The sequence below is a fragment of the Prenolepis imparis genome, unplaced genomic scaffold (assembly GCF_030444845.1).
Source record: "Prenolepis imparis isolate NDT839.2.m4 unplaced genomic scaffold, iyPreImpa1.0 SCAF_3, whole genome shotgun sequence".
Taxonomy (NCBI): domain Eukaryota; kingdom Metazoa; phylum Arthropoda; class Insecta; order Hymenoptera; family Formicidae; genus Prenolepis; species Prenolepis imparis.
In genome coordinates, this window is record NW_028141161.1 from 9,828,879 (window position 1) to 9,841,563 (window position 12,685).

The 12,685-nt window shown below is 33.0% G+C and overlaps 1 protein-coding gene across 3 annotated transcripts in view; it reads left to right on the forward strand.

Moving 5' to 3' along the window:
- LOC145934077 (uncharacterized) overlaps window positions 1-12,685 on the forward strand; it is a 32,441-nt gene that overhangs the window by 18,886 nt on the left and 870 nt on the right. Inside the window, exon 6 of one of the 3 annotated variants that reach the window (XM_083034304.1) lies at window positions 6,730-12,446. The exons of 1 other annotated variant lie outside the window; for it this stretch is intronic. In XM_083034304.1, the coding sequence (XP_082890430.1) occupies window positions 6,730-7,013 (284 nt within the window). In that variant the 3' untranslated portion in view covers window positions 7,014-12,446. Of the gene's footprint in view, window positions 1-518; window positions 5,015-6,729; window positions 12,447-12,685 lie in introns of those variants that run through there. One more of the 3 variants, XM_083034300.1, reaches the window with a different exon arrangement.

A 12,685-nucleotide genomic window follows, 5' to 3' on the forward strand; every position in this document is an offset into this window, starting at 1 on the left:
ATATGCGATTTTTCTCGATGTTCCTTCTAATCTTTTTTTAATTGTCGAGGACACCTTTGTACTCGCAGTGTCGCGATCCACAACGAGACATGTACAATTAAATTTTTAATTGATTTAAAGTAAAACGGAAAAAAATGTAAATTTGATAAAGTACTGCGAGAAAGAATTCGTTCTCATTTTAATTAATCTCGGAGAACATAAATATATCTATAAAATGTACGAAAATTATTTGCATTTGACACTTGTTCACGAGAGTAGGATCTTTTTAACATGAAGTTTCGTTTAGTCGCATGGAATTTAAATACAAAACGAGAAATGTCACGTTACGGATCGTGAGAATACTCGAGTAGAAATCGCCGAAATAAAATCGACAGCGCGTCGCGGACAGAGAAAAAAATCCAGATAGGGCTCCGAGAGAGCGAAAGGCAGAGGGGTCCGGCTCGCGCGTACCCCCGGTACCATCCGGGGCCCGCGATGCCCGGCCACGACGCAGCCATGAACATTTGTGTCTGATTTAGATTCACACACGGTGGTCATCGAACAGCCGTCGCACTCGTGCAAACTCTGCGGTAAATCGTTTTGGAATCGGGACTCGATGTATAAACACATGAATATGCACAAGGGCACGACCCAGTGCCCGGTGTGCCACAAAGTGCTCAGCCGCACCACGCACATGAAGCGGCACTTGAAGAACCGCCACGGCTGGCACGGCGGGGTCGGGACGACGGCGGCCGCGGGGATGGTCTCGGCAGGCGGCGTCGAGACGCCGGCGCCGATCTCCGTGTCGTCGACCGCTCAGCAGAACGCCGGCAGTCCGTCGAACATCGACGCGAACGCGACCTATACCACGATACGCATTAGGGAGAGCAGCGTGGAAAGAATCACCTCTAGTCCTATTCCTTAGTGCGAAAATGCCCTACCAAAGAAAAAATCCCGTCGACGCAAGGGAGGATAGACCGGCGATCCTCATCGTTACCCGACTTTTTTATTGTCGGCTATTACTAATCGCGTATAATTTTTTTAATGTGCCACATTTTATCTCTAAATGTCTTGGTTTGGGGGATCGCATTGACCATTGCGATCGTCAACATTCTTTCGAAGAGAGATCGATAATTCGTCAGATTTTGGAAACTAATAAAAATAAACAATTATTCAGTATTTATTTAAGGATTAAAGAAAAAAATTAAAAGGAAATATAATAACAAATTTTTAATTACAAATGATAAGCTTTTTAAAATATAAAAGTATGTATTAAAATTATTTTATTTAATAACTAAACAATATATTAATTCGTATAATTATATAGAACTTATATAATATATATTATATATATATTTTTTTTATATAATATATATTATATATATTTTTTATATAATATATATGATTAATATATGTGTTAAAATATATGATAAAATATCACATTTTAATGCGTACTTTTATGAAATTTTAAATTTTAATTAAATAAATTTTTATGACTTGAGATTCAACTTGATAATGTGTTAGTATCTACAGTTATAATCGATCAAACGACTTCAATGAAATAATTACGATTGAATGAAATAAGAAAGAAGTAAGAAAGACAAACGCATAATACTAGTAGAATTCTCGCAAATAAGTCAGACAAGATGAGAAAAAAGAGACACAGAAAAAAGATAGATTGTGTGAACAGAATTTCTATATTTTATATATCACATTGTTATTTTTCGGTTAATATTTAACAAACATAGCTGCAATTTATAATCGGAATAAATATTACGCGAAAAATCAATTTTTTATGCAACAATTTGCTATAAAAGACCAAAGTTTTCGTTCCTGTTTTTGGAGCAGCGATAATTACAATTTACGATAATTTATAATCGTAATTAATCGCAATGATAAGATAATATCTGCTCGCACATACACATCAGATATTATATTTATTAAATTAATGTTAACAAGCAGCTCTTTCTCTTTCTCTCTCTCTTTCTCTCTCTCTCTCTCTCTCTCTTTCCCTTTCGACAGAATTCAATTTGTGTGCCATATTTTTCCCTTTTTCGAATTTAACTCTCGTTATGTGGTATAATCGATTTTATTTTCTTATTAAAGATAGGATATATTTACGAAAACTGTAGCATATATAATTATTTGCTGTGACGTTTCTAATGTGTTACTGAACGTCGGGCCTATTCTACTCTCTAGTCGTCGACGAGGAACCTATATTATGCCTGTCTTAAATTTTACACCCTAGTCATTTGTACACATACATATATGTGTATGTATATGTATCTATATGTGTATAATGCACATGAGAAGACACACACACAATTTACACAAACATAAACATATACACAATATACGCAAACACATTTTTGTAACCAAAGACACGAAGGAAGAACAGAAACGATTTATTTTATCTAGTCAAATTTGAGTTCAGTACTTAATAGCGTAAGGAGGAATGTGCATTTTTTTCGTGCAATTGATACATTTCAGCGATCGGTTCTATCAGATTATCAATCTGAATGATCGATTGCCAAGGATCCGTAATTTACACGATCATGGTAAAATTTCCTAATCAAATCTGTTATCTTTGAAACAAAATTTCTTTTTAAAATTAAACGAAAAAATTATTGACAAATTTAATTAAAGAAAGAAAAGCAAAAGATATATATTTTATATATATATAATTTTAATTATTAAATTATTTGTCAATTAAATTTTTTTATTTATATAGTATTTTTTTATACCTTTTTATTATTACATACACACATTTTATTTATATATATATTTATATATATTATATTATAAACAATAATATATATTTATATATACAGGTGCATTTTTATCATGATCGATGTGAATAACGTGTCGAGATAACATTCGATTAATCGTTTTGTGCCATTATTTTTTAATTGAACGTGTCAACGTATCGAAATTTGTGTTATTTTACAATGTCTTGACGACTGGCTAAGTATGTCGTTATAAGTCGACGCGTCTCAATGTTTCTGGGGATCTTTCCTTGGTCCTGGACCGTAAATCTTTATGATATTACGCATACTCACGTACGATAGTTTTTAAGGTGTCAGAAATTTGCCAAATATATAATATATACACACTAAATCTAATATATATATATATATATAATATATACTAATTTTATTATATATGTATATAGTAAACGAGATAGTGTACTATATATACTATATACATATATAGTACATTAATTTAATTTTAGTTTCATTTCGCGAATGTTAATATCGTATATTTTGTTTGTTTATTTTGTTGTCGTTATTGTTTGTTCTATTTTTTTTTATTAGCTCCGATTTCATACAACGAACGGTGCAATGAGTACATTTCACTTCATTATTAGAGTCGTCGATAGTCACGCCTGCGTATCTTCGCAGTTTTTACATTAAATGACTAAATTAATATTCGCGATAAAAGAATAAGCAATTATGTTTTTAAAATAATAACGTAATTTATTTATTTTAATTTTACAATAATGCCCATAAAAGTTCGTGAAATGTATAAGTTAAAAGACTTAAGATTATTTGAAAAAGAAACACATTTTTTAAATTTTGTTATTTTTATAAAAAATATATATATGCAACCTTTATAAGGAGAGAAGGTTACTATTAAAAAATTATATAAATTAAAAATTAATTACACAAATAATAAATTATACTTGTGAACTTGTGGACACGCAGCATCATATGTATATCAGGTGTAAATGTAATTTTACACTATTTCCTAGAAACGAAATTAGTTGAGTATGATGCAATATACGTCTGCAAAGTGACTATCGACAACTATAAGTGATTTTTCCATAAAGAGGCTATTTTCTGTTTTAAAACGATTATACCCACCTGCATAATGATCTCTTTCGAGAATGATGTTTGTCGACGTATTAAAGTCATGAATATCGTCAAATGAAGTGGGAATGTACAAATCGACTCTAGTTTACGAATTAGGACGTAACTTAGTGCAATTACATCTAGTTCAATTGCTTGTGGATTAACTTTTTTCTTTTCGGAGCATTCTTTTTTTACGATTTGATGCAATGAGATAAACGGGATAGATTTTATGTTTTACTATTGTCCAAGCTGGTTTAAAAATTTTTACTTAGAATTATCAGAATATTTTCAGATGCATTAAATTACTTTTCAATCTTTTTTACTTTTAGATTCTGAAAAAAATTTTTAATTGATTTTTCTTTAACAAATATTTTTATTGTGTATTATAATCATTTTTAGAATTTTTAACAATAAAAATTTTTTTATATTAATTACTTGCCACTAAATATAAGTAATGAAGAAAAAACGATAGAAAAAAAATGTAAAAGAAATCAACTCTTTTGTGCAAACAAATATATTATCTTTAAATGTTTAATTTATTGCAATACCTATATAGTGAATTGCAATGATTTGATAAACCAGTTCGTCATTTGCATAATTTTTACGTTATATTCGAACGTTGATAGAATATAAGTATCTATATCTACATGAAGCACAAAGTTCGGATGCTATTAATTTTTGTTTTTTTACGTAAAAAATTTTCTTTTATTTCAGTTGCTCTTTGATTTGTTTTTTTTCCGATGAAGTATAAGATTTATATATATGCACTATATTTATATATTTATTCGCGTTTTATTTACATATACTTATATACACACATGCGCGCATACCCATATGATGCGTGCGTAAGTGTAATTAATCGAATGACGGTGTTTAGCCATATACACATACACAAACACGAAATATTATTTTACTACGAAAGAGAAAGCGAATGTGCACATTCCTCAAAAGCCACGAGTGCGAAATGAGTACAAGATCGCCAATTAATATTGCCCTAAATGAATTGATATTCCCTTAGTTGATTATTTATAAAAGAAGAAAGAGATGAGACATATATATGTATACATAAAGTATAAAAAAAAAATATATATATATAATATATCATTACGTAATCCTATGTTTGGCTTATGCAGGCTAATATTGTAAGTGGACATATGTGTGAATAAAGTTGGAAAAAATATCAATTCACATAAGTAAGACTCTCCTCTTTCCTTTTCGAAAATATCATCCGGCTTGCGACATTCGGTTCATTGCTTGAGTCATCCTGTTAATTTTATTCGTTTTCGTTTTCCAAACACAAATTGCACAGACTGCGCGAAATAATGATGACTGAATGGACCGCTTTGCGCTTTCATTCACGCAACACACACTTGTGTCGAAAAACAATTGACACAATCAATTAGAAGTTGCAGCATTGCACTTCGCGATATCTTCTAATTCACCTAATTCGCTACAACTGTAAATTGAAGTGAGTTCAATTACTGTGTGCTACTTTATGCCGGCGCTTTAGCCAAATAACGCATTGGCATAACAATCATGTTGATTTCATTGTTCTCACGATGTAATTGTACAATCGTATTTATTACGATACATATATATATCTGCGATATGTATTATAATGATGTTGACTGTAATATGTTTTAGGCGATATTGGTGCACTTGTGACGTGTATGTTTTAAGCAGAGTTGGGCAGAAAATAATTATTAATGATTATTGAGTAATTAAATTAATGATTAGTGATTATGATATTGAGTAATCATGATTAATAAATTAAAAAATAATGTTAAAATTATTAATCAAAGAATATGTATGTATGCATACTTCTCTTTGATAAAAATTTTATACAAATTTATATAAAATTATACATAAAAAATTATATATAAAAACTTGATAATTTATGTAATGTCTTGATAAGTTTTATTCGAGAATAGTCGTTCAAATATCATATTTATTTTATGATTACTGATTCATAATTGCTTTAATCATAATTACTTTATATAAATTATACGAAAATAATCATAGAAATAATTTGCCCAAAACTGCTTCCAAAAATAAGAGTCATTGACGAGAGAAGCGATATCGTGCATGACGGTCTAACTGTTGTACTGTATATAGTGACTGAATCCGTCGTTAATTTGATCGGTTAGTATTAATTAAGCTCAGTGAGAGCCGATCAAAGGGAATAATTTACATACACACAAACACTTCGAGGAGGATCATCAGTCGATCGCGCGCTCTTTCGAGGGCGTCCTACCTGGCGCCTGCTAACACATCGGCCAATACAGTGCACGTTGACCCCACATCGAATATGAATTAATAAAAATGTGAACCATTAATCGCGCGTTCCTCGACACATTGGAGCAGATTGCGCGATCTTAACCCTTTACCTACGGGATTAATTTCACCCGATTCCCCCCATAAGGCCAGCAAGTTGAAAAGAGCACAGTAAAAATACTCTTACGCGATTACTAAACATTATTGGCGATCTTTTCATATATAATAGTAAATTTGACGATGTCTTTACAATTTAAATAACAGTTCAATTTTAGAAACAATTTAATGCTATGATGAATTTTTTGATAGTGGTGGCTTATCAAATTTACCTCTGTAGTCTAGAGTTGCGAGATAAAGGGTTGAAGTTCGCGCTTCGAGATCTTTACACAGTTCGTCACCAAAGTCTCACCAGTAATCGACTGACGATCCCCTCGCAATGGATGGCCTGTGTTAACGTGTCACCATCGTGTTCCTCTCCTCATCCCCTCGTATTTTCATTTCCTCTTACCTGTTCTCCCGTTCACCATAAGTCTCCCTGTAAGTCTCCCCTTCCTGACTGTGATTCCGTTGATAAAATTGATGATGAGGAATCGGCGGGTCACGTGGCTGTGTTAATGTGTTGCAGGGGGGGTGGGACGCAATCGGAAGCACGTTGGCGATACAACTGGTCAGGTGGTGATGCAGGGCCCGGGGCGTTTTCCGTGCCGGCTCTGCGGAAACGTTTACAGGCACCTTGCCTCGCTGACTCAGCACCTCGAAGTGCATCGCAACCAGACTACCTGCATCGTCTGCCACACCACTCTCAGTCGTAGAACCGACCTGCGGCGTCACATGCGTCTAAAACACCAAATACCTTTGCAAAAAACGATCCACAGGCAGCGCAGCCCGAAAAGCGAATTGGATTCGTAGATAACGCGCATCGCACACTCTCTCGAGATAATAGATGTCGATCGCCCTGGCGATTATTATTGAACGCCGTATTGGCTTCGCGTTTGCTTATGCGAGAGCTCTCCCTGTGTCGATGATCGCGACGGTGCCCCTCGTCACCTTAATACTACACGTTCGAATTTCTCTTCCATGCTTTTATAATCTTGTGAATGACTCTTGAACTTTGAATCTAAAGGCTTGCAATTTCCCTTCGTAGGATATCGCGTTCTAATTTGAAGTTGAAGATATTAATTTGTATAAAAAGTAGCAGAGAAATAGCTGCTTGTATTTTTCAATTACTTATAAACTAATATGTTTCGAATTAATTTCTTTGAAAAAAAGAACATTGTAGGTTGCAGCTATTTGACGATAGTGTTAAGATGACGATCGTCCGAGCCATTTACCATTTTTCAAATGAAGAGATGTAAGGACGAGGCTCTCGCAATGAAAAACTTATGTGCCCCTTTTCTTACTAGTTTCTTCTCGATAATAATTGATGCGTGTATATTGAACATCGGAGAATACGCTCTCCTCAGGAAATACATTAATCGAGACATCTTCGATATTTTTTTTAAATTTAAAACAATTATTACTGTTGTGCTAAACCGTGTTACTTTGTAAAAAGTAGAAAAGGAACTTATTGTCAAATTGATTTGAACAAACACAGCGCGAGACATTAATCTTGCATGTCACATTTTTTTTCCCGAACAAAAAAAAATATAAAGCATTTTTTTTTACGTATATAACTTTACATTGTTCTCAAATCTAAATTCGATTGTTGTTACGAGAGCAGATTGGTTCAATAAGAGTAACAATGTAATTATCTAAACATGCCTATTTTAATTTATTTAAAGATCTCTAAAAGTCTGGCTAATACGATAGATTTCTACTGAAGTATTTAAATATTTATATAATCGTAAAATATATATATATATATATATTATGCATCTTTGTTGATGACGCATTTAGATACGTTAAAATCCGTAGAATCGTCAATGATTCGCAGATTCGTTACATTTAACGAGTATAAAAGCGGTGAGTGAATGAAATCGGAGAGCGAATCAGAATTAAAAATTCATGTCCTAAAATAAATACAATGAGATATTAAAATAAATGTATTTTTCGGCGATCGACGTGATAGATCTGATTTGAGGAGCGAGTAAAAATAATTTGACGCGCGCGATTCGTATATATTTATAATCCGATTTAATTTAAAGTTCATCAATTCCGTTCACTCGCCGTGATGAAACTAGACAGAATGTATTTGACATAGGTAGCAATATTCGCATGAAGACATTTTTTCTTCGCAGAGAGAGAACACGGCTCTACAATATACATATATTGCTGTATATTTCAGATACACTCTGTATTACTAATTTGCTGAGAGATAGCGAATAGATGCACTTTGATGTTTGTTTTTGCGAGAGAGACGATCGGGACGGAGTTGACATTTCGCGTTTTCTTTTGACTCCATAATTATCAGCACACGGTCCACTTGGCCCGTTTAGATGCGTTTCCGCAAAAAAAAAAAAAAGAAAAAAATTGATGTGTCTAGCTTTGCCGCGTACGCGCATATTTATCTTCGCTAAGTGTGCAATTAACGCAATTAGCGATTGTGTTATATTAGCGGATTACGCTTTAGGCGTGTTAACGAGAATTAAGTGATACGTATTTAAGGATCTGAGTGTCGTATACGTCACCGGTGAACGGAGGTAACTCTATTGCGAGGCCAGGATCTCGTACATGTTACAGGATCTTCCCTCCAGCGCAAAAATGCAACGATCTAAAAAGATACCATGGCGAATCCTCATATATAGGGCAGATTCTATAAAAGGATTCTATCAAAAATGCTTCTCTTGTAAGAATTTCTTCGATACAGCGAAAAGTTTCATGTAGAGCCTGGCTAGCTGTAGAGTCACCTCTCCTCCGGATTAATGAATCGGCGGTCTTAAAGGATTCTAGTCATTATTGTACGAGACATTAGACTATCGAGATCTCTATCGCTCGTTTACACAGGACTCTATAACAAATCAAAGTTATTTTTTGATACTCCTTGATGCACCCGGAAGCTCTCTCTCTTTCTCTCTCTTGCGGCTGCTATGTCCTCGTAGGACATCGCTCCGCAACGTTATAATCCTCGCTCCGCAGCCTCGACCCCTGACACGTTACACGGACTATGTTTACACGTTTATCTATATATGCCATGTGCCGAAATTTCTTTGCGAACGATTCTTGGGCTCGGTGTACGGTTAGAAAAGTTTATTCGATCGACGACATTCTCATTATCCAAATGGATTCCGTCATTTTATTAATTCTAATTTATATGCAAAGCAATTACGCAATCACCTTCTCTATAATTAAAAATAAAACGATTATAAAGACAAGACTTTCTGACAGGATAATATTGAACGAGATAGTGCAGCTCTCGATAGTGAAACTTTTAATTTAAGTGTACATCGAGCCCTTCAGCTTTAGCTGTCGAGACAGCGCATAGACAGTGCCTTACATACAAATACCTGATTTTACATTTTACGTATTAACTTCTTCAGATATTTACCATAGACAAGAATATATCTAGCGATGCGGAGCATCCGGAAAGTAGCTGTTAATTTTGTTATCGGCCTCGTGTAAACATTGTCTCTGTATGAAAGTGCGAAAGCAGCGTTTCTCAGTACCATGAAGAATTTCATATTTTAATTTTAAGCAAAAACCAATTAAGTGCTAAAGATATAGACTTAAAAACTGATATTTATCAGAAACTCGCTATATATTATTCATTATAATTTTTTAATTGTAATTTTAGAAAGCTCTAATTTAAATTGTGATTTCTTTGTTATTTAATATACAAATGCTCGAGAATCCATATTATAATTTATATTTCAATTATTCAGCATAATGTAGTAGGAAGTATACGATTTAAAAAATTGCGAAATATTTATTTTTAAGCGAGATTATTATACTTTATAAAATGCTACGTATAGTTTAAGGTTTAAGAGATTAATATACAATTTAATAAGGAAACGCTGATTTCGACCGTTTGTAGTGTCATGTATCCAAAGACAGATCTGAATATAAAGCCTCACCGTTACCGTTATTGTTGTTATTAAATAAATAATCTACACATATACACACGCGTGCGGGAGCGATTTCGCAAGCGGGAATACCTTATTTTAGCGAGCGCATTCAAGAGTGTTATGCAACAAAGTAGTACAATAATCGCGAGTATACGACGCATTATGTGCGTGCGTCCGCATTTCGTTTCGTTTTCGAGAGTGACATCGCACTTTGCGCACCTGACTATTTACTCGTAGATATATAAGTGATCGTATATAATTATCGTATAGTTGTTGATCGTAGTACGAGAATGCGCGTCATCGCGCGTCTCTAGAACGAATGCCTCATTTTAACTCATTAAATGCCATTTAGAAAATCGCGCTGCGGGATGCAGTTAATCACAGTTTTTAACACCCCAAACCAAACGATATAGATAAAACGACAGTTGCAATTCCCACGTTAATGGTTGGCGCTTAATGGGTTAATATCCAACGTCATCGCCGTGAAAAAGTGTACAAGTATTTTTAGCCGTACGTGATTATCGCGGCGAAACTGTATCAGGGATTCTCAAACTTTGCGAAATTAATCTTAATTCTATTAAGAAATGTTACACTATAATATCTTTATTTTATGTTTCTTTTTTTTGCAGAGAAATCATATATGAAAATAAATTAACTTTTTATATGTAGAATAAGAGCTGTGCTCTCTATAAGCTGTGCTTCGTGTGTCACAAAGCAATATTCTATCTTTACAGCAGTAAACGAGAAAAATATAGAATACTAAAAGAAAAATTAAAATACACAAATAAATTCGAAAACATATCTTTTTAGAAATGAAAAGACTTCGCAACGAAATTTAAGCATCTCTGTAACAGATAAATCGCAATGTGTATTTCAAAAGTAAGAGATTGTACAGATTGAGTACACGAAAAAGATATGAAATACATAAAGAATCAAGATGAATCTCGACAGAAAATCCTAAAGTGGCAAAGTGTTATAGTCTTGATATGATGAAGCGAAGATAAACGGAGATAAAAAAATAAGACCGATGAAAATATAAAATTGCTAGGACATAACGTGAGGTATCAAGTGCGAATTACAGCGAAATGAAGGAGGAAATCTTCGTTCTTACAAGAAATATACGAAATATGGTTCGGTCTGCCTAGACGTGTTTGACGTTAAAGTTTTGATGCAAAGATTCAGGTAATTAGTATCTTAGGAAAAGAGATGTAACAGACTTTAGTATACTGACAAAGAATATATAAACGTGGATAAACTTATTGTACAGCGAATACAAAATTTTACCTGTAAACTTCTAGGAGTGATAAAGACGTACGAGGCAAATAATTTTTCAAAGAAAATTAATATCCATGAATTTTGCATCACAAATTCTTTGAAAATCGTCGGAGATTTTGTGAAGTATCTAATATAATTTTTAATGATACATATATCATTAAAAATTGATGTATACAATATCATTAAAGTCCGATGATTGAAACAAAAACTTTGCGCTTCACACTCTTAGGAAGATTATTTTTTAATTGTCTTTATCGATCCTAGAAATTTATTGGCAGAATCTGCTGCCATATGTATTTTACGAAAAATCAAGAAAGCTGCTCTAAAAAAGCTGTTTAACCCTTCGAGTTTTACTCTAAAGCTACCATTTCAAAATCTTTATTCAAAAGAATCTACCATACTATTCAAACGAGGATCTCAAAAAATAATGTTTCAGAGTAATAATGAACTAATTATCCGTCTCTTGTCTCGAATGGGTTAATCCTTTGTCCAAGAAAAAAAAAGAAAAAAAAAAAGAAAACAGCGGATATGTGTAGTCGCAGCGGATTTAGAAATTAATTCTTAGATATCATGAGACACCATTGTCGGTAGCACGAAACATTGCGTTCTCTATTCAGGTGTTACGTTCGGTATCGTAATTGTGAGCTTGTAACTTAATTAAAAGATCGTGTAAGACTATACGCTTTCAGATGTTATCCCAGTAATGTAAATAAAAGAATTTCTGATGGATATATTCGTGTATTCGGCAATTAGTATTTATAATTAGCATATATAATTGTATTGTGTTTTATTCCCAATGAGTTAATTACTCCTAAAAGTCCATTAGTTTAATCTATTTTAATGATTTAATTTCAAATATATTAATAGAAAGTTTATCATCTTTTATTATAATTAAAATTTATAGCAGCACCGATTAGTCATATCTTTTATGTTATTTTTCGACAAAAATTATGCAATTTACAGTTTGCCTTTAATTTTTGGCGGCATCAAAAGAATCGTCATGAATTCACGTGTCACAAGATAATGATGATCGGTCAAGACTTTTATGGAATCTCATAACGAACAGGTAGTAGAAATTGCATTATATATATATATATATATATATATATATATATATATATATGTAACATATTTTGCATTATTATTTTAAAAGCGAACAGGACGAATTACTAATGTACTTGCAAGTGCACGATAAAGTTTCGGAATGGATGACATTGAATGATGAAGCGAGATAATTTAAAAGCGATTCTAGCGAAATTAACTATGCAATTATTGCGAGACGTATTGATGAAATATTTTTTAATG